The sequence below is a fragment of the Botryllus schlosseri genome, chromosome 6, assembly GCF_051294905.1.
Source record: "Botryllus schlosseri isolate E-star chromosome 6, Bs_hap1, whole genome shotgun sequence".
NCBI lineage: Eukaryota > Metazoa > Chordata > Ascidiacea > Stolidobranchia > Styelidae > Botryllus > Botryllus schlosseri.
Window position 1 is genome coordinate 11550468 of NC_137241.1, and position 23647 is coordinate 11574114.

At 40.1% G+C, this 23647-nt stretch overlaps 1 protein-coding gene and 1 non-coding gene across 3 annotated transcripts in view; one reads left to right on the top strand and one right to left on the bottom strand.

The window, feature by feature from the left end:
* Positions 1-2300: 2300 nt before the first annotated feature.
* LOC145440991 (lysyl oxidase homolog 3A-like) overlaps positions 2301-23647 on the bottom strand; it is a 42837-nt gene continuing 21490 nt past the window's right edge. Inside the window, exons 9-18 of one of the 2 annotated variants that reach the window (XM_080318778.1) lie at positions 22675-22862; positions 19509-19664; positions 19260-19434; positions 19108-19194; positions 17851-18013; positions 12600-12728; positions 5571-5636; positions 5411-5474; positions 3484-3595; positions 2301-2620 (exon numbers count right to left, since the gene is read on the bottom strand). In XM_080318778.1, coding sequence (XP_080174904.1) covers positions 2562-2620; positions 3484-3595; positions 5411-5474; positions 5571-5636; positions 12600-12728; positions 17851-18013; positions 19108-19194; positions 19260-19434; positions 19509-19664; positions 22675-22862 — 1199 coding nt within the window. In that variant the 3' untranslated portion in view covers positions 2301-2561. Of the gene's footprint in view, positions 2621-3483; positions 3596-5410; positions 5475-5570; positions 5637-6916; positions 9208-12599; positions 12729-17850; positions 18014-19107; positions 19195-19259; positions 19435-19508; positions 19665-22674; positions 22863-23647 lie in introns of those variants that run through there. The other variant, XR_013915675.1, reaches the window with a different exon arrangement.
* On the top strand, positions 8357-8430 carry Trnan-guu (transfer RNA asparagine (anticodon GUU)). The gene has a single exon. It is a non-coding gene; the product is annotated as a tRNA-Asn (tRNA).

Here is a 23647-nt window from a genome sequence, read left to right on the forward strand (position 1 = left end):
TTATCTTGAATCTACTAATGAATATAAAGTTAAATATACATGCAAAACGGTGTTGTATCGCACACGCACACGAAGAACTGCTAATAAAATACACGAGTAACTGAATAGCTACATGCTACAGTCTGTTATTATCAGCCAATATAGAGGATCGAATACGAAGCCTCGAGAAGTTGAACAAATTGATGTGGTACAATATACTACCCATCTACTCATCCGTGAGAATATAAACGCATATAATATATATTCGTCCGATTTAAATCATACAAGACTGTTGGTAAAGGTGAGCACTGCGCATTGTAAGCATTGAGCACTCTAAAGAAACAAAGATGCGTTTCTATGAGATTAATCTATCGGTATTACGACAACGAAAACTGTGATCGTTTCGTTTGCGGTCAAATTATTTGTGATATAACGATGGAGGATCAGTTAAACGTACAATCAGTGAATGACTGGTTGCTCTCACAAGTGACACCGGCGTACAACCCGAACATACATAAGATAGCGTGATTTATTCGACCCCGTTTACTTGATGACTTGAAATTGACTCGTAAATTTTGCTCCGAGTCACGAGTCAATCCACATTTCTGAAGCACCGAGTCAAGTCAAATCAAGTCATTTTTGCAAAGTGACTCGAGTCAAGTCATAAGAAAATGTTGACTCGAGTCTGACTCGAGTCATCCCAACACTGCATCGAGAACAAATTCCAAGAATGGCAAAAAGTGCACACTCAGTTCAAATTTTATGGTAAAATGGAATGTAAGGAAAAGTGCCACTGCGAATCCGTTGCATGCAAGTGGTATAAAGAATATGGTAGTTACACCAAATACAATACAAATATGTGTGGTTGCGCTGCTGTATACTTCTTTCTGATTCAAAAGGTCACCGGACTGCGTGGAAACCTGAATGCTGATGCCGATTTAAAAAGACCTGACCATCGCCGTATCACGACTAAAACTATAATGAAGCATAGAAATATGCCAACTTAGGCTATACATTCGTGACTCGTCCTCGCCATCTGACGCTCGTGAGCGGTGTCTTAAAAAAGCCTTGGAGTGGGCGGCGGTGGGTGGCACAATAAGGAGTATCGCCCTTGTGTAAATTACCATTCTGGTCGAAAACACATTGGATACAATAACAACAGCAGCAATAACATATTAGTGACTCGAATGTTAGATCCACCTACTTTTTTATTGGTTCTTATAACTAGAGGGCGATTTTTTTGACATGTCAAAAATAAGTCGAAATGCGATCAAAATTAGGTCAAAATTGTTTACAAAGTTAAAACTTTTTTGTAACCTGCATTTCGTTTGTAATCTAGATTTTGCACTGTCGGTGAACTTATCGTTTGACATTTTACAGCGTGTAGCCTACTTTATAGGCCTGCCGTTGTAGAGGGCCCATTGTCTGCTCATTGTGAATCATAAACATTAAAATGAAACAAATAGGTTGACATGGTGTTATGCTCAACGTACAGCAATATCCCAATTGAAGCAAGACTGCGTGGGCATTTGGGCATTGCATGGTTCTTATATCAAGAAGCGCATTATGAAAAATTGTGATGTAGACACCATTGCCAGAATGAAGCAACACGGTTTGTCACCAGCAGTGCACGCACAACTTCATTGTTGTCAGGCCACAACTGCTGCTGTTGAACGTTCTTTCTCTATTCTTGGCAAGCTACTTAGTAAGGACAGACACTTTCTATCCGAGAATGTAGGAAAGCATCCTTCGTTTTACTACAAAAAAAAATCCATTATTTCTACCATAATGCGTAATGTAACTGCAGGAATTCGTCATAGGGCTAGATTTCGTTAAAATAAAGTTTTATCATGTAAAACTTTGTCAGTTTTTGAGGCAAAAAAGTTTTTTTTCAGACCAGACTACTTCGTAAGCACAGACAGTTCCAACCAGAAATGAAGATAAGTGTGGGAAACACCTAATTTGCATACGTTAGGTCAAATTTGGTAAAAATCAAGATTTTTAAGGTCAAACTATGTCAAAAGTTTGATTTTTTAGGTCAAAATCTTCCGTTTTTTTGGGTAAAAAAATCGCCCTAGTTATAACAGTATTCAATCGACAGTTCAATCGATCATACATTTTTTAGCCATATTCCGTTGTATGTGTCTTGCTAGAATAGATCCTCTATGATTAGTGGTAGCCTATTATCTATAATGTATAGAATTGATATTGAAGCTTTCCAGTGATAAACAAAGGTATGGACTGGTTGTAACATTTTGGCATGATATGACTAGTCTAGCCTGCAAGCGATCAAAAGGCTTGAATCTGATCCTTGACGCAAATTGAGTTTGCCACCACTGGTGTGAAAATATATTTTCTCCCAGATAAAAATCGCATATCATATAGGCAGTCACGAACATGCAGTACAGCGGAATCTGATATGAAATCTTTAATCACCCATTGTTATATGTTCATGATGTCGGAAATGAGCTGGCAGTAAATAGACAATGAAATTCTCTTTCAAAATTCTCTGCCGGCCATATATTGAACTTGGTTGCGTTCGCATGTAGATCGCGCGTTAGGCCTATCCTAAAAATAGCGCACTACGGATAGATGGATTCCTTGTAATATTTTGCAGCCACCGTCGGGTCAAAGTCGTCTCCTGAAACGTAAGAATTAGCGGTGAGAACACTATTTGTAAATGTGCTACTGATGAAAACTATGCCTTAGCTTAGTAAACGGTCCCTCATGCTGAAAAATGAAACTTTTCGGCGGTCACTTCGCTTACTGTCGAGACAAATTTAGCATGGTTTCGACAATAAAGTGACTTCATAGATACCCAATCACTCAAGAGCGATTTATGCACGCCTCCGCCCCTACAGTGAAGTCACAACCTCATTCGAATCTAATTATGTCGTAAAAGCAGTCTCACAAAGTACCAAAGGCTGGTGGTCCGTATCCACATTAGGGGCGGTGGCCTGCAGGTTACTATTTTATTCATTTCCAAATTTTTCGACTGCTATAACTTCGCTTCCACTGGTTGGAATTGAGCCAAATTGGGTGAGCATCGTTTCTATGGACAATTTTGAATTTTTTTATATACATTTTTAAAATAAATAAAAAAACTGTGTTCTCCTGTAGCAATGCGGCTACCGGTTGGAATTGAACCAAATTTGGTGTGCTGCCTTTAATTAGGTAACCTGACAATTTTATCAAGTAGCCAGTACAATTTGAGAAAAAAAAGTCATTTTCGAAGACCCCTGATCCGCATTCCGCTACGGGCTGCTTGTTAGTTGTTGTTAACAAGCACTAATAGCTGTTGAAACGTAAATTATTTGCGAATTTTCAATATAGGATACAAACGAGCATCTTTCATTTCAAAACAATAACTCTAACTTTGGAAATCATGTGCTTCTGATATATAAATAATAATATTTCGATAGCAGTATTTGAGTAAGAGATTGCGTTAGGGTTCCAGTCTCACCCCGACACTTTATACGAAGCAGAAGAGAACAGTTCGCTCACCTATATGGCAATTCCACACCCATACATTTGTTTGGTCGTACTTCATGTTGCATAATACCTCGTTATTCAGAAGGTCCGACTCAGGCACAAGATGGTTAGGATTGACGTGAATCTGCGATAAACGAAATGTTTCGGATTTAATTGCAGACGGTGATGTTCGAGAAGAAGATTCGTTCCGCCCTATAGATTCCTGGTCACCGTCCAGTCCAACAGTGTCATACTAGCACCCGACCATCTGGTTTCCCATGATAATTTGAATGTACATACGCGCGCCCACACTCTCAGCGAAAAGAGTGTTTATTCACACCCAAAGGGTGGTAGACGAAAACATAACCTAACTCAGAATTATATGACGGTTATAACCTTCCTATACGTTCCTACGGGCAAGCGTCATTTGGATTATAATTATGTGTTTGTTTTTTGCTGTGGCGTAAGTCTGACGTAGGTTCTGGTTTATGTAGCATGGGTGTATATTCTCACCCGCTGATAGTGTTAAAAAGAGATCGAGTGGATTCGAAAATAAATCTAGATTCAAGATGACAATGAGCCTATGAGAATGAGCCAAACTGTTACATTCCCTGGTTTCTAATGAGAGAGATGCAAAATGCAAGAGAGAGAGAGAGAGAGAGAGAGAGAGAGAGAGAGAGTCTATTTTCATCCAACCGTAATACATAACAAATAGCTAGACAGCATCAATGATACAGAATAATAAAACAATTTGGTATCATATCGGATCGATAAAGCAATGTTAGGGCTACCTAGTTTTAATATGACCATCAGACGTTATCAAGTCGTTCTTTTTAAAATATATCATACGAAAATATGATACTAATGTTACTAATGTATTACAATCATATATCATATGATAAATCAAAAATTGTAAAGCATTAGTAAGCAGATTTTATGCTTTGCACAATGTACATATATCCCGAAACAAGCGCCTTTGCAATCCCCAAACCGTGTTTATTAACGAGATCAGAAATTCGCGACCACTGCACAATGTTAATGGTTGTTGAATGTTTGTTGAACCTCAAGCTCAAGTTTCAAATACGTTTATGCATGACGAAGATAGCCAATTGGATTTTGTACAATGGGAGTCCAGTACCGACTTTTCGCGAAATATTTCGAAATTCGGTACGAAATGTAAGTGTCCTCGTACCAGTTACGTACGATTATTTATACAGCAAAGTATTCAGCAAATGTTGCCGGTTTGTCGCCATGTAATAGAAGTGTCGTGCGTTGAGCAAAATCTTGAAGTAAACATATTAAAACTACTCTCTGAGTGGGGATGGCTGTAGGCCTATACGATTCGAAATCAATTGAAATCATTACCTATTGCATCTGGTTCGAATAGAATCAATTCGTTTTAACTGTGAATCGGCTGATTTGAAGTGCGGGAAATACAATACGAATTAGTTTAGTTGGTTTTGTATGCTTCGTCAAAAATCGACCCACCCACCAACGCTCTCACTATAACTTCTTTTTTGGTGAGCAAGAAACATCAATTTCCCTAGGCATTGGGAATCGGTGCATAATTCGGTTGCTTTATAGTTCTGATATTGAAATCTTGGATTTGAAATTACCAAATTCAATTTGAATGAGGGTGATGTATTCGAATCTGATTCGAATGTACTGTGATTCAATTGTTCTTCCTATCGTTTGGTTATTAGTGTGACACGCCGGAGTCAATTAAGTAAAGCAGAGGTTTTCGATCAAGGTGCGTCGGAATTCGTTGAAATGGATATGTATCCGACATTAGAACAAATAGGAAAAGCTAAAAAATAGGACATGGATCCCTCTGATAGTATACTTTTCTCGATTTCAATCGGTCAAATCTCTATGCAGTGACACCGTTCAATGTCTTCATTTATATAATATATATTATAAGTGCATTTATCATCATTTATCATCAACCTGCAAATCTCACCCGGAATAAATAGTTTCCTGCCGTTAAGTCCGTGATATCAATCCATTGGCAATCGATGTTGTACCTGAGACAAATATAAATACACGGACATGAAATTCAGTCGCAAAATCTATAATTCTTGGATCTATAACCAATAATCCAATAATTACTCAGTACTTACAAGTAGGTGTCAGCACAACCCACTGATATACCTTGTGTCCCGCCTCCGGGTTGATCACAATCGAATCTGTATAATTGAATACATATATTTCACTACAGCTATGATTGTACGGAAATTACTGCTTGTCCTGTATAGTTTAGCGAGTGATGATGCAACCAGAGCTACCAATCGCTATACAATATTTTTGCGGTCAACTCTAAACCATTGATATTTATTCAGCATATGAATTTGAATGATTGCGATCCATTGACCTGGCCTCGAAAAGTTTTCTTCTCAAAGAGACGCTGGTCTTACCCCTTGTTTGCCTATAATGATACTACGCCATAGATCAGGGGTGTCAAACATACGGCCCGCCAGATGATTTCATCCGGCCCGCGAAGCAATTATGAGTATATTGAAAAATTCTTATATTTTCCAGCGCATTTGTAAAAAATGTTGAGATTTTTTTACAGGAAATACTTCCAAGTTCATAGACCCCATTATAACTACTCGACTACGACGCTGTGGTTTCACTCTAGTTATTACAAGTAACAAATCGGTGAAATTCACATCCAATTTTAGAAGGCAAAAAGTGCGCACTAAGTCCAGAGTTTAATACAAATACTGATCAAAAAGTAGTAATTCACAGAAGCTAAAACGCCAATGCGGAACCGTTATATGCAGTCTATATGGAAAATATGTTATTTCCACAAATATGTAATTGAATTATCTATGGTCGCGCCACTGTGTCAATTTCGACCCAATAAATCCCCAGACATGAGAGTAACCGGACTCGCGATTTAATAAAATAAACCAAATCTCAACGTCGGCGTTTCGAATAAAATATCTTGTAATCCTCACAACCAGTGACGTGCGGTGAGGCTCATGGCTGGTGAGGCACTGACCCCCTCCCCAACCCCGACACAGACACACACGTAACGTACCTGATAAAGATACACAAATACGTGAAAATCAACAGCAGCAAGAGAAGCGGATAGGCAAGAGCGTTTTCTCTGCATCATGTTTGCCGTTGCAATTCTACATTCTACAATACATGTTTAAATTTTTTCAGTTATTCAATACAGATTGCTCAACGAAAAGGATTAAACGAAAAATATAAACAATATTTTATTTAAGGTCCTAATTTCGGTTTTATAGTCTCTATTGCCCTTTGCTCGTCCAATCTCAGTTTTTACAGGATTGAAATGAACAGTGGACATTCTGTTAGCAAAACTAAATACGTCATTCACTAACAACAAACTTGGTTGAACACGTCATTCGGACTGTGGAGAACCAGAGTCAGATTCATGATTTTGAATAGGAATGCCGATTTCCTTGATTAAGATTCGCAAATATATAAAACTTACAAGGTTAGCTGATTGAGTTGGCGTCCTGTTTCTCATCACATTAGCCGTTTTCACATGCAGGCTATGTATAGGCTACTCAATACTCATCGCCATCTGTTCCATGTAAGCGTTGTCTTACAAGAACCTAAAAGTGCGCCGCGCTACAAGTTGGCAGATATGGAATCAAACATAGAATATCGGCCTGGCGTCAGTGACTATCACAGTCGAGAACACTATAAAGACCACTAACAACGACAACGCCGGCTATGTAAGAATAGCTATCCCACACCACCATTTAAGGTTATGGAAATACATATCAGCTACGTCAGTAAGGGAGTATATTTTCTCCGCATTACGCATTGCCGATATTGGCCGTCGCTACTATACAATTCCTACAAGATTGTTGGTTTCCGAAAGCGATAGCGCGTGTCACTGTGATGGTATTGTCCGATTGTTAGCGAATAGTGCATGAGACAAATTCGTTTGTGCCTCACCTGGCTATTGTTTCTCCGCGATAGCATTGTCTGTAATAGGGCCGAATGTCACACTCAGTGGCGATTTTGAGGGGGTTCTGTTGCTCTGACACTGTTATATTTTGGATTTTCAGAATCAGTGCGAATAGCATTTGATTGATACCAGTTATTATTAATTCCGATTTGTTTATATTGAATTGCATTGTCGCAGGTGGGTCGTGCCTCACCTCGACTTTCGTGCTGTAATTTTGATTTATAATCATGCAAAGTGATGATGGTTGGTGAACAAATGTTCAAATACAGCTAGTTACGAACATCGATGGCAAATATCAATAATCATCGAGGGTTTTCACAATTTTCTCTTACTCACCCTAACGACAGGTGAGGCACTGCCTCACTTGCCTCATTTGACCGCACGTCACTGATCACAACGCATATTCAGGGCTAAAGCCAGATTACGACTTGCGACTTCTGTTGCGACTTGCTACTATTAAACCGTATGATCCGTGTATTATTTATCTATGCTTTGAAGGTATTCAGGTGAAAAGCAAGAGCACGAGGTAACATTTTGGAATCAGTTGACTGGTCCGGTCCGCGACGCAATTTGAGTTTGACACCCCTGTCATAGATAATAGGCACAGAAGCGGGCGCAAGTGCAAGATATTTTCATGAGCAAACAACCTGCTCTACAGTGCTAATAATCATGATCACAAGAATTATTATTAATCTGTGAGGTACAGATTTCCGTAAATATTTCTCGTATACTTCAGCATAATCTTCAGCATCTTCAACACTTTTGGTTCGAAAAACCGAGCATAACAGGTGATTATACCGCGTAATTCTTCGTCATAAGTAGCAAAATTCCAATAAATCGAAGATACCGTCGCCAACCTCATACCAATCATGAATCGTAGCAAAGGAGAAAGTGAAAAGTGAGAAAGAATAGCTCAGTAGAATGTTTACAACAGTTGCTCTCGGAGCTGCCGTCGTCTCTGTGGCGCAATCGGTTAGCGCGTTCGGCTGTTAACCGAAAGGTTGGTGGTTCGAGCCCACCCAGGGACGCATTCTTCTTTGTTTTTGTATATAGCCCACCTTGTCAGAGAGAGAGAGAGTCTTTATTTTCATCCAACCAAAATACATAACAAACGGCAGTGATGGTGGTACAGAAAATATGCATGCACAGTATTTGGTATTAGATAGAAATGATCGATAAGACCGTGAAGGTCATCTAGTCTGATCACACCAGCATCAAACAGGTACACTTGACTCTGAACAGTCTGGCTTTAAAAATGTTTAGTTAAAAAAGGAAAATAGAAGAAAAATTAAACGATGGTAGCAAATGATTAATGAAGCAATGTCTGGGCGAGGTAGGGCAACAGTGGTAGTAATATAACGACAGGAGGTGATCAAGTAGGTCTTTTTTGAATCTATTATAAGGCAATTCACCGATATGTGGTGGTAATGCATTCCAGATGATAGGTCCCGAGTAGTCGATAGATCTCTTAGTTAGGTTGCTATTGGGTGGGGGTAAGTAGATATTTCCCTTCGACGAGGATCTCGTGTAGTGGGAATGGACATTTTTAGCAGGTATGAAAAAGTCATCAAACACAGGAGGCAGACTATTGGAAAAATATTTGTGAACAACTTTTGATACTTCGAAGCGATATAGTTCATCAACTCGCAAAATTCGATGCTTACGGTAGTAAGGCGATAAATTGGTACGTAAAGGTACAGATGAGATCAGCCGTATCGCACGGTTTTGCAGGGTTCGAATTCTGCACAAAAATGTTGTCAGCTATTCATTCTTTACACTTCTTTCACCAATACATTCTCTCTGCACTAAAAAATATCATGATGTCGTAGCACACAAATACGTTTTTAGTATGGGTCATCTCTGGTTCTAATTTTTCATAGATCATGTGATATTGATAGATTATTATTAGCGATGAACGTCATACTACATTTTTCTGTCATTTTCCGACTATATTTAAATACTAGAGCAGTGGTTCCCAACCTATTTCGACCCATCGCCCCCTTTTCAAGGTCAACACCGATCATCGCCCCCCAAATTTTGTGTACCGAAAATTGGGCTTACAAACTGTAATCACCGGCGGGTTGACTAAAAAAAAAGGTCAAATTTTCGGCTCGATGTCTAATTTGACACACTTTTGTAACTAAATTTCCGTGGGTTGACTGAAAAAAAAAGGTCAGCCGTTTTGACGCGTCATCGCCCCCCTATCGCCCCCTTCGCTATTTTCGCCCGCCGTCGCCCCCTTTGTCCATTTTCGCCCCCCTGCCGCCCCCTTCGTCATTTTCGCCCCCCTAGACCGCCAAATCGCCCTGGGGGGCGATATCGCCCACGTTGGGAACCACTGTACTAGAGTGTGATCAAGGTGGTATATTAAAATAAAGTCGTCACCACGGCCTACGATAACAAACACGTTTACTGTTTTCTATTTTCTATTTTGACTGAAGGTGCCGGCAAAATAATCTGCTGAAGTTCGTAGATTATTTTTCCCGACAGAAGAAGCATCGTCGCAACGAGTCACCAAACGCTTATAGTACGACTACGGTTGCAATTTAATATAAGGCGATTTCTCTGCGTGCGTACTGCTGCTTTACAGTTCTCTGAATTTGAATAGTAAGATCTCCAAAATCGCACAATTTGTTCATTTCGCAAAATTCAAGATCCATTGAAAAATTTGAATGGTTCGGAAGAAGTGTAAATGGATGAAAAGCTTATATGTATCGACTTCGTTAAAAATGTAGGTTCTGTGATTATACTGTTGCAACAAGAGACATCGCGGTATCAATGGAGGCTTGGCTGCGCACCTGCACGTGCACAGCGCACAGGCACATCGACATGGTAACTTGAGATACTGGAATCGTTGGCGAATTGTCCCGGGTAAAACGCTGCGGAGAACCTCGCCAGATGCTTGCTTTTTAATGCAAGTGCGGTTATTGGTGGATATAATGTTACTTCATGGTGAAGTATTCTTAGGTGCGCCAAAACATGACATATATTCGGAATCGTCCCGTATGCGGCAATATCGCCGCTGAGTAATTGGGTAACTGTCTCCCTTGATACCCCAATAGCACCTTGGCTACGGTACGTCTTAGGGATGGTGTGAACCTCTGAAAGGTTCAGGTTCGTGTGAACGCGAACCTTTTGAAAGGTTCTGTGTGAACGCGAACGTGAACCTCATGACGTCACGTGACGTCATATTGATAATTTCAACCCTATATTTCGATGAAGTGATAGCCTATATTAATGTACTTGTACGGACACAATAAATATCGACGCATCGAGCCACATAAATTCCACCATGAAGTACATATTGACGTTTTAAACGTCGCTAAATGCATCAACTGAGACAATCAAAGGATCCCATAAAATCAATATCGTCCGTCGCTTTGCCAACAATTTCGACGAGGACTTGCCAGAGAATATAAGCTTACGCCTTAACTGTCTAGTCCATACCGGACAGTGTATTCGGCGTCTGGGTATTGCTACATGAAGATTGAGCAGAGTGCTAAACGGGTTACTATACTTGCTACCGATATTATACAGGTTTAGCCAACACCGCAATCGCACGGATTTGGCTTTTATGATAAGTAAACATGTGAAGTCAAGATTGACCCCGTACGCGTGCTAGATTTTTACATCAAAAAACGATATCAATCTCATTGATTGGTCGAATAAGCATCATTCGCTGACTATGTAGTGTATTTCGCTCTTGGTGTTGTGTAATTGCGGGTCAAGCAAATATTCACAAACGGAAAGATGGATATATCAAACAAACTTTTGAGATTGTCAAGGTGCATGCTCGTTTAATGTTGATTGTTTATGCTGCCAGCACCATGCATATTAAGTGGCCCGCAGTTGAAATGCAATAAATTTGAACCAAAGATGTTATAACGACGTGAAAATTGTAATATATGAAAAAGGTTCACAGTGCAGAACCTACCAAGGTTCTGTTGTGAACGCGAACCTCAAAATTTCCGAGGTTCACACACAGAACGCGTTCACACCATCCCTAGTACGTCTAATCACAGTTGCATAGCTCCCTTCTCTAACAAAGTCGAGACGTGATGTTATTGTTCCGTTTGCCCCTTCTTTCGAACCATTCTAGTTTTTGAATGGGTTTTGAATGCCGAATATATTTTGTGAAATATTATGCAGGAAGCTGTAAATCGGCAGTAGGCACGCAGAGCAGTGGCCTTGCAGTAAAGTGTAGCCAGGCTGTAGCTTATGACTTGCTACATTTTTGTAACGTATTGGTATGATTTTTTCAACCTTTTCATATGTATTTGTCCTGAATTGACTATTCTTTACGATTAACTTTGCACGTGGTGCACCAGACCTTTATCGGTGATATGCCCACTTCATTTTTTTCCATCTATAATAATAATAATGACTTGCTACAAGCGTCGTGGTGACGCGATGTTTGTCTAGGGACAAAAAGCTACGAACTTACTCAAATTTTAGATGTAAAGTTATTTTGCCAACTGAATGTAAAGATTTTTTGCCTGCACCGTAGTGCGGCCCGCGCTCAGATTCAAATTATGAATGCGGCCCACAGGCTTTGCAATTTGTTAAAACTGTTCGGAGTAGTCCGAATGAGGGTGAGTTTGTGGAAATTAGCTGCACAATATTTGTTCGTTCTAAAAATTTAGTCGCTATATATTCAGTATACTATAAATTATATGGTTGTGCCAGCAGATATTATTACATTTTGACTCTTCTACGCTGATGCGGGTTCTTTTGAAACAGCAACGCACGTTATTGGAGTGCAATGAAATAGGCAGGGATGAATAATACCAAATAATCTTTAATGTGATGGAGAACTGTCATTATATTCGTTGTGGTAGCACTAAAGGTGCATATTTGAACTTTTCCACATCTTTCATACCGTTACGACGTCATAATGAGTAATAGTCGTAGCAATAACCGATTCTGTCCAGTCCTACTCGCAATACCAAACGGAGATGTCCAGTCCATCTAGGTATAAATTTGAGCCCTTGAATTTTTCAAGGAATCGACCGCCATTAGTAAATAATTGTCATATCTCTCCATAATGCAGCAATCCGGCCAGCTGTAGTGCGGCGTTTTGGGGCTAACATGATTTATCGAGTGAAGTCCGATAATTGCCACTTACTCACTCACTATATCTATTAATTATATTATAGATCGTGGAAAATAATATGCTTGTGTAACACATTCTACTTACCTCGGAGCAACGCCTTCATCACAGTCTGAATCTTCCAAACAGAAACTAGCTTTATGCCCCTCCGCCATCTTTGTTCTGTTCAAACTCAGTATATCATAGTGCGTGAATTCTCCCATACTGTGGAAATGTCTGCAATTACAAGTACATTGTAATACAAAGAATGAGTCTCGTAGACTCGTCCTCTCCATCCCCACCAGAAGAAACTCACAGCAGCGAAGAAAGGAAGGGGTTATGTCTGCACTATCGAGGTGCTTTGACGATGGAGTTTCGAGCGGGAACCGTTGGTTCGGTTATTGAGTCTGCACCACCGACCGAAATCATACTTTGTCATTCCTACAGATGTGGTGAAAGTAGCGAAGAATTCTACTCACGTACGAGTAAAAGTATAGCTTTACATAGCAGTCCAAAACAACTTCAAGAAGAAGTAAAATTTGCTGGATTTACAAACTACTCATCTAAGGATGTAGTTTTGAAAATCAGTCATAAATAAGCTCAGTCAAAAGCTGGCAACTGACGAATATGCGGACGATGTAGAGAGCTGGGTTCGTATGAGGCCTACATCTCAGGTTACATCGGTTGTCAATCGCATAAGAATTCGGGCGCATCATGTGATACAACTGACAGAATTGCTATAGAACAGCGGTTCTGAACCCATTATTTATCTTAGTATACCTCTTTTAGACATATCACGTATTGGCGCCGTACCCCGTATCACAAGGCCCGCAGCTGATAAGCAGACATGGGGTGATTACTTCATGAATGTAATCGATTGCGATTACGATTACTTCTGAATGACGCGATTACGATTACGATTACAGCAAAATCAGAAAGTAGTCGATTACGATTACGATTACACTGGAAAAGTAATCACGATTACTCACGATTACATTTATTTTGCATCTTAGAAGTTATATCGGAAGACAATATATGGATTGCGCTGAAAAGGCCTAATGAGATAACAATCTTCCTTTAAAAAAATATGCGTAATTGGCTTGTTACGTCATGATGTACCGATTGCCCATTTTTATAGAGGTCGATTTATCACACCCAACGATTTGCATTCTTGCCAGGTCCATAACCGCCGCCCCCAAAATTTCCCAATAGGGTGAGGAGCCAGATCGAAGGGGACTCAAAAGTATTTCGTAAACCAACATAAATTATACAGTCATTTCGAGAGATTTAATTAACTTGAAAATTCTCTCTGGATAGCTTGATTTTGAAATGCATACGTCTCCTTCTAAAATAAAGGATACATAATTTATAGTAGGGTTGCATTTAAAACAAATGGTTGTTTAAAACACTTTGTTTAAAACATGTTTTAAACGGTGTTTTAAAAACAAAGGCTTTAAAAAAACTAAATTGTGTTTTTAAAGTTGTAACATTATGCCATAATTGTGTAAACACTTTCCAAAAAACATATTGTATGAGCATACGCACAATTACCACCCGATTTGACCTGCGTACATCGATATGGGATGGTTGGAACCCTCAAAACAGTCTGTTCAAGAGTTATAGTCCAGATATTTCGTCAAATGAGCTATACTTACCCTATATTTTCAATTGTCAATTTCAATCCACTAGAACGTCACAATTTTATATTCGTGACGCCGTGGTTTGAAAAAAAACATTTTTTAAACAAGCGCCTTGTTTTAAACATGTCTGTTTTAAATTGATTTTTGTTTTAAATGCAACCCTAATTTATAGTAATAGGCATTTAGGTGCCAGTCAATACCGTGCCACGACCCACCAAAAGATATACGCAGTTTCGACCAACATGCGACTTTACGAAGTGTGCTACTAAAGAAAGACATTGGTCGAAACTTTGGGTATGTGTCCATTGTCAATAGCCACGCTTGGTGGACGTGACTAATAGTCCGGTCCTTCCAATCTGAGCTCATAATGCAAATGCCACCCGGGGCACCCACAGAGTTTTAAAGACATGACAATGTGTGTGTGCGTTTCACCAAAGTTCTTGCGCCACTTCCATATCTTTTAATTATATAACAGACCGGAGGTCACGAATTAACAACATAAACTAAAGTAAATATAACAAGATACCGGACGTTGTAATTATGAATTACGTGCTCCCGGCTCTACAGGTAAATCTGACCATCGGGGTTGAGAGAGGATTAAAAATTAATAGTAATATAATGCAATTACTTATAATATTGACGAAATTAAGTCTTCAACTTGAAAATGCCACCCTATGGGGCCAAAGACCAACGTTTGGACTGGGGGACGAATTGCTGTTCAGGTCCAAATTCTAGCTACAGCCCACGCTAACATGGTATAGAAGCCCATGGCCATGGCGACAGGTCCCAATGTTGAGTAAAGAATTGTGAAATAACGATTGACGCTCGTTTCAAGTAGAGTCATATGAGAATAAGATGAAGCCGGGGCCCGATGAAGCGAACATAAAATTCTGCCTTCAACTTCATACAGATAATGTACTGCAAGCTGCCGTTACGAGAAACGGCAAAGACGGCTCGGTTATGATATATAATATATATCATTAGCAGTTGATTTTTAATGCTTCCTTGTGGAAACCGTAATGTTGTATTTGGCGAGTACAAAATTTCAAATCTTTTTCCATAGGCCTACTGCTCGCCAAGAAGCAACGGTCAAATTGCTTTTAGCTGAGCATAGCCAAACATCAATACATAAATTACTATTTTAAACTAGGCAGAATGGAGATTAATTATCCTGCTGCGAGGGAGTGACGATGGAACGTGTTGATAACCTGATATACAGCACGGCGGGTGTTCTTACAATCACACTAATGTAGGTTACGTACATCGAATATCTATTTACTGTGGATACTTCTTACGCAATGACGAGCAAAGCTAATAGGCTACTTCTGACGTAATAATGAACAATACCATTTGGAAATCAGACGTGTGTGCTATCGCGAACCTGGTATAATATCCAGGCCGTGTTATTTTTGGCATTTTAGGAGCCAGATGCCAAAACTGCCAAAAATAAGAATTTGAAAATGCCAAAAATAAGCAATTTTTGGCATATGCCAAAAATAACACGGCCTGCCAATAGCGTAGTTCGTTCATGGTGTTAGGTTAACGGGACCGCGATACAAGCGAGAAAAGCGTGTGTGAAGGGCAGGTTTCTTAATCTGGGTCCAGCACACTCATTAGTGGTGAAAGCATGGTGTCCTAAATGATGTGGGTACAGCGAGATTGAAGGGCTGACTGCATTTGGTTTACGTCATACTTTCCATTTGTCCAAAGGCAATTTTACGACCATTTTTGACCCGCTTGCCGAGCGCTAAATTTGATAAAACGGGTATCAATGAAAAGCTGCCGCTGTACTGATTACTAAAATATAGATTGTATTCTGCTCATGGATCTGGAACCTCCAAAATCAACCACGATTTTTGCATTGTCATCGAGTTGAACCTTGTGACGCAACAAACTGTCTGGCTATTCTGAGCTGCAGTCTCGTTTTGACAGATAGTGTCTTGTTGCGTCAATGTTCTTAAACAAGCTAACACTCCCAGGACTCTTCCATGTGAGTTGGTGGTAATATTAAAGCCACCTGACGTGACAAAAGTCCTCCGAAAATATCTCGATAGACTGAAGGAGATTGGATGGTCGGGCTACAAAATAGAATGTGTTGAGAGACAACACAGAAAACTCCTGGAAAAGTATTGGGAATAAAATTCTTTCTGCGATGAGATCGATGTCACTAGCGAAGTGATTTCTTTTCATGATGCTTGAAAGCCGGTTCGGCTCTCCGAAAATTTTCAAGCTCTGAAAACCTTTTTGGAGGACTGGCTACATTCTTTCCCTGAACGGCTACTGTTGAAGCCGATATTTCCCAGATTCGACCTGACTTTGGAAGCACTGTTACAGTGCAGACAATATAAGTCTATTCAACAGCTATAGCAATCAGGTGTTGAAAGTGTTTGTTAGGCTTCTCTTTCTCATTGCCTATTGGCAACGATTCCGAGATGATACTGCAAATTTTGTGGTTTAGTTTGATATTAATAAGCTATGAAATCGCTAGGTTTTTTCATCTTCTTATTGTTTGTTGGCACTGATTATAAGTGGATGCTGCACATTTTGTGGTTTCTTTTGATAAACTGACCCAAATAAAGCGTTTCTATGACTAATTCGAGCCTGAAACTATCTATTTGGAGGGCGATGCCAAAATTGCCAAAATATAAAAATTGAAAAATGCCAAAAATAAGCTATTTTTGGCAGTTTTGGCATATGCCAAAAATAACACGGCCTGATAATATCTCTTCCTTGTTCACGAATGTTCAGTTTATGTCATAGTCCTTGTACAAATAAAAAGTAATCGTTCTTTCACTAAGAAATCGATTAAATATGCGAAGTAGTCGATTACGATTACGATTACTTCGGAATTTTTTCGAATGTAATCGATTGCGATTACGATTACTTGAAAATGCTGTAATCGTCGGAATCGATTACGATTACTAATCGCGATTACCCCATGTCTGCTGATAAGACGTTGAGCGATACGGATATTTGTGTTGGATACTACGCGCGAATAGGAAGGCAAATGGAAATATGGTAGATTGAATGATTGCAAACGTTTTGCTGAACCATAACTTCAATTAAACAATCATATGGACGAATAAGCGGCCTGAAATTGCGCAAATGAATCACGCAACCGCTGTACATAAGTGATATTGATCTTATTGATCACTCCGCACATATATTTTGCGCGAAGCATGACGACAATTCTGGACTCTCCGCCAAAACAGTCCCAGAATGTCACTCTCTTGTCCTCTTTCTCCCTCTTACCGGAGGAACATAATACGTCTACTTGACAAACTGTAAATAGCGAAGAGTAAGTAAGGAAGTCACGAAATATCAGGAAGTAGAAGTCGCCGAAAATTTGATTTACTCGAGTAAGGAGATTAGGAAAATTTCTTGAGACTTATAAAAATTAGAATCACTTCCTTACTGACCACCTCTGTACTTCTAAGGGTTTGGCTAACGCGGCAAAGTCATTCTCACCTCTTCAAGTGTTACGTTTTCAACATTACTGCGTAAATCCCTATGATGTTGATCCCGCACGTGGTAACATGGATCTACACTTATCCTTAAGATTTGGGCCTATCTAATCAATAATGATCGGTGTATTCAGATCAAATATAAAAAATATCGTCGCTGATTACAAAATCGACTATATATTGTTACAAATATCAACTGTAATCAATATTAATAATAAAATACCATTTTAGCTACGTATAATAAAATCTTTTTACCCGTGACAAGCATGCCAAATCCAATCGCTCGGGGTTAGCGCCGGTCTGAAGTCTGCCCGGCCTCTGTTCCATACTCTAGTAGTGAATCTCAGCAAGGTTCTGATCCCGTAACTGTACCTCAAATCAACGTCTGCCGCTGACGACGACAAGCAATTTTCCTCCGCTGATAAATATATTGGAACGTTATGTGCAGATATTTCTCGAGAGCAATTCATCGACAGAGAGGAACGGCGTCATGAAAAAAGTGTGAGTTCGTATGTTTGTGGAATTCATGGTATTTGTCGACTACTGTGGTCATTTACACCAGGCCAATTTTCGTCATTTATTAATCCGTAGCTGCTGACTTGTAGCACGGCCCTCTTCTAGGCTTTTACGGGACACCGCTTACACTGATGAGATGGCGGGGAGGAGCCTAGATAAACCTCCAACACTTAGGTAGGAATTCTGGAGAAGACCTCGGTCAGACTCGGAATCGCAACAGCGGGGGTATAGTGGTGTCTTTCATGAGAATGCCAGCTCAAGAGTTGGAGGTTTATGCAAGGCTTTTTATCGCTAGCCGATCCGCTTCAGCGGTGTCTTGCGAAGAGTCTTAAATGAAAGTAGGTCGTGCTATGTGCCGAGGAGGTCAAAGCAGTTAGCGTTGTTACTAACGTAGAAGTAGGAGAAATGCCGTAAATTTTCCCTAATTTCAAGTAGAAGTAGCGATGTCGAAGACATGCCAAAACTACTCCAAGTGGACTACTAGAAAACTACTCCAAACGAAGGTATAAAAAATCAAGTACGTAGTTCGGAATTACATGTCAATTCAGTTTTCGTGACACTTGGACTATTTCGCCTAGTTGCTATGGTAATTTCACTTTATTTATGCATACGTATCATAAACCTACTTTCTAACAAACCCCAAAGTGTAAAATGTAACAAAAACTGTTAAGTAGAAGTAGAAGTAGTCTAATTAAAACACAACCACTTGAGTAATAGTACAATTGGAGAAAATCTTCTAGAAGAATCCAAAAATGTACAAGTACCTCGTTACTGACCACCTCTAGCTAATTCGGCAGCTAAAAATAATCAATAAGAATACGGACTGGTGTTAACTGATCACAGATACCAAAATATGGGTACTTGAATGACAACAACATCAATAACAAGGACACCGCACGAAGCCTGAAAGTCAGTGCGATTTTATCCGCCTCTGTTCTTCTGGTCTGATAAGTTCATTTCATAGCCAACATACATCTTAATCCAAAGGCTACCAACCGGCGCATTGTAATCGAGAAAGACTGACAGCTTCTAAATGCACAGAATCAGCTAGAGTCGGAATGTCCAATATAAGGTCCGGGGAGCCTGTTATGACGAAATAAATCGATCACTATTCATAAGTATTTCTTGTGTGGAGACGTTAATTTCACCATCGGAGCATACCACGCCAGCGAAAGGAGTCATCGTTCTACGGGGATCGCCACATTTCTTGTGTTTCTTTCCATCATGAACACAAAGCTGCAAAGCGATCTCGTTCCCCATACATTTTGCACCAGTCATTATGATTTCGGTTGCATTCACGGTTCCGTCAAAGTACCACACATCCTATGAGAACATGCGAATCACGTTTTCGTTACGCATGTGCATCGTGCGAATACAACCGTGGCTATGTAGTCTACCTTTACGGCTTGAAGTGCATGTCCATATCCCAATTGCCTGCAAACGACCATTGCCTCTGCCGCTGTCCAGTGGTCGCTGCAAACCGCTCCCCAGGTACGCCCGATTTGTACTTCCACCCGTCCCTCCATTGGATTTCTTCCTCCAACAATTCTCACCTGAAGAAAGAGAAAAGGAGAATCTTCATTCAGATCTGACATATTATGATTCGAATACAGTAACTTCACAATTATTACCAGACATAAAGAGAACTAAGGCGGTGGTTATCGTGTAAGCTGATCAATCTATACCTAAGACCAAAACCGCATATACTAATCATATTCACCAATTAGTTGTTAGAGTAGCGATCTGCTGGGTTGACCAGTTTCGCAAGAAAGTCCATGACACGATTTATTAAATGCGTAAACCGGTTATACTGAAAGAGCTCGAGATCGCCATGACGCTTTATTTCCCCAGCAAGTCATATGCCGGGGATACTTTTTCATACGCCATGCGTATTGGAGTCATACGGAAAGTGCAGATAGAATTATAGCCTATTTATACGACATTAGGGAAAAGGTGGCCAAAGTATTCAGAGCTGCAACGAAAGTGGAGATAGAAAATCTAGGGACTGAAAAGTGCTCAAGTAGGCAGTTTCAAAAGTATGTTCGATCGAGGGCTCGCATAGTAGCGATATCGCAAGTGCTGTAATCCACAAATGCAACACCAATGGATTGTGGGTTCGAGACCGACCGACTTCGCGTCCAGAATTCCTACCCATCAAGTGTTGAAGGATTATTTAGGCTCCTCCTCGACATCTCATCCGAGGAAGCGGTGTCTTAAAAAGCCTAGAAGTATGAGCCGTGCTACAAGTCCGGCAGTTACGGAATCGAAAAATAAGGAATATAGGCCTGGTGTAAATAACCATTGTAGCCGACAAACACCATGAATACCACAAACAAGAAACAACCACAACCTGGGGGCTCGCATACTTTTAGCGGTTAGTATGAGGTAGCTACTTTCGAAATTGCCAGTAACAAATGACAAATGTCACTGTATTTCCACATTAAAGATGTTACACGACAACGTCACCTAACTCAGTATTATACCGCGGTATGAATCAAGCGCAACATTCTATTCCAAATGATCCTTGACAAATTAGAATAAGCACAAATGCAGTGCAAAGAAACGTGCACTTTGTACATATGCACTTGTGCACGTACACTGTAAATTCATGGGCGGAAAATAGGTGTATTTACAGGATTTCCTCAATGGCGTTGGTGAAAATCAAGTAAACGACACTTCTGGTACCAAGTTATGCCTTCAAGCTGACCTTTTTGGCAGTTTATGGGGCGGTAAACGCAGACAGGACCCACTAGACACCCTGGGACATATCTCCATAATTAGGGTGGGGAAGCACAATTTGGTACCTGATGATGTCTTTTACCCTTCTGCGAAAAACACGAGATTTTCGTTGAAGGATTATATCCAGTCACCGTGATACTGGGCTATTTCACCTCGGAATCAAAAGCGCACAACTACTACGCACTCGCGTTCTCGAAGAACAACTACCATATGATCAGGACGGACTACAAGACAACGCAGTGCTCTATCAAGTATGCCGGACATTTGTGTGGAACAGCATCTCGCCGACTATCGGACAGTCGTCGAGCATGTTCTTATTCAAATCGAAATACAAGCAATTTTTACTGAATCAATACTAGTCTGCCCTCAAGATTACCGGACCACATACCAATTTCTTTGACGCCTTTTCCCAAACTAACGCTACAGACTTCAGTACTGGTAGCGCAACATCATGAAGATATGTTGCGACTAACGAACAATTTCGCTCTCGGAACGTTAGGCACGAGAGTTGATTCGGTAGAATTCTAATTCTAACGAATCACTACATTCTATGATATCAGATAAATGTTTAGTTGAACATAGAATTCACTTATTCGAAACAGCATTTAACAAAACGCATCGTAACTGCATATACATAGCTTCCCATATACTTTGTACCGGAGAATAGGCTATTGTTATTGGGTTACGCCGTTACGGGGATTAATTTTTTACTAGGGATGGTGTGAACCTCTAAAAGGTTCAGGTTCGTGTGAACGCGAACCTTTTCGAAAGGTTCTGTGTGAACGCGAACGTGAACCTCATGACGTCACGTGACGTCATATTGCTAATTCCAATCCTACATTTCAGTGAAGTGACAGCCAATATTAATGAACACGATACCTAGCAACGACTCGGGCCGTTTAATGCCACAATGCTGAAGCTGATGTAGCCTACATATTGACGTTTTAAACGTCTCCAAATATATCAACTGGGGCAATGAAATGACATAATAATCCCATAAATCAGCATCTTCCGTTGCTTCGCCAACCATTTCGACGAGGACTTGCAAGGGAATGTAAGCTTACGCCTCAACGGTCTGGGCCAGGCTGAACAATGTATTCGGCGTCTATGTATTGCTGCGTTGATATTGAGCAGAGTGTAAAACGGGTTTCTATACTTGCTACCGATATTAACCCAATATCAAGTTGTACAGCAACAAGCAACAAGCCAACACCCCAATCGCACGGATTTGGTTTTTATGATACAATGAGCATATAAAATCAAGATTGAGCCCGTACGCCTGCTAGATTTTTTTACATCAGATAACGATATCAATTCCATTGATTGGTTGCATCATTAACTGACTACCTACATGTACTGTATTTCGCTCTTGGTGTTGTGTGATTGCGGGTCAAGCTCACAGCAAAGACTCATGAATATTCACAAACGGATCGCTGGATATTTCGAGCAAACTTTCGTAACAGAGCAAGTAAAATTTTTGAGATTGTCAAGGTGCATGCTCGTGCTCGTTTAATGTTGATTTTTTATGCTGCCAGCGCCATGCATAGAGTGGCCCGCAGTGGAAATGCAATACATTTCAACCAAAGGTTTTATAATGAAGTGAAAATAGGAACAAATCAAAAAGGTTCACAGTGCAGAACCTACCAAGGTTCGTTTGTGAACGTGAACCTCTAAATTTCTGAGGTTCACACACAGAACGCGAACGTGAACCTCACGTTCACACCATCCCTATTTTTTACGAAATTCAATGTTCCTTCAAATTTTCTATATTATATTTCTTCATATGTTACAGTAAGGGGAGCATAATACGAAATGTGAAAATACCCGTCTCGCTAAGCCCAAGTCCGGCACGTGACACGATATTCCGACTTCGCCGTAATGGGTGCATCCTTCTGAGTCGTCAAAGGAACGATAACCAGAATAGTATTCAGATAAACGCGTATGCTCGCAGTCATGTAGTCGTTTCTCATTACCGTTGCATGAAACGTCTGTCATCCATATCGGACCATGTGCTGCAGAGTGAAAATATGTATACATTGTATAGAAGCGATGTGCTAAGTGCAAATGGCCTATTACTGCATTCTCAGTAGACGAATGATAGAATTCGTCATAAAACGTTTCTAGAAAAGCAGTCTACCGCGAACTACAATTGATGCACCGACGAAAGACAGCAACCCACATCATAATCTTATGCGGCAAATGCACTTTTACACCATTCTTCACTGTAAAGTAAAATCATATATTTCGCCGATTTCCGCCATATCAAAGGTGAAAATCAGACAAACAGCACATTCTGGTACATAACTTAACTTTTGCAGCCATTCCAGCAGTGGCTGAAACGTGTTGAATACAATAATCCACTTATATATATATATAATTATATCCTCGGGGTGTAGTGGATTTGGGATTCGTAAATCACCCCAACAAGACGCAAAAAGGTGATACGCGTAAAAAAAAACACTGCAGCCTATGATGTATCTCCATTCTCCATAAGAACTGATGTATTTGACATGATTTCATCCAGTGTTGTAGATCGGAGCAAAATGTCGCAGTTGACCCGAGTCAACGAAATTGCGATATCCATTATGTGAAAGACTGATATTGGTGTGGCTCTTGAAACAAAGGATCAACCTGCGTAGCTCATCAAAAGGTTCTCCGAGGCCTAGAAAAGTTTCTTTGGTGTCATGGCAATGTTGACATCGACAGGACATATAGTGTCTTGATGACAATTTCACTGCGGGCCAAATAAGTCGGCGGTGGGCATTTATAAGGCATTAACAATAGAATGGACTGAATG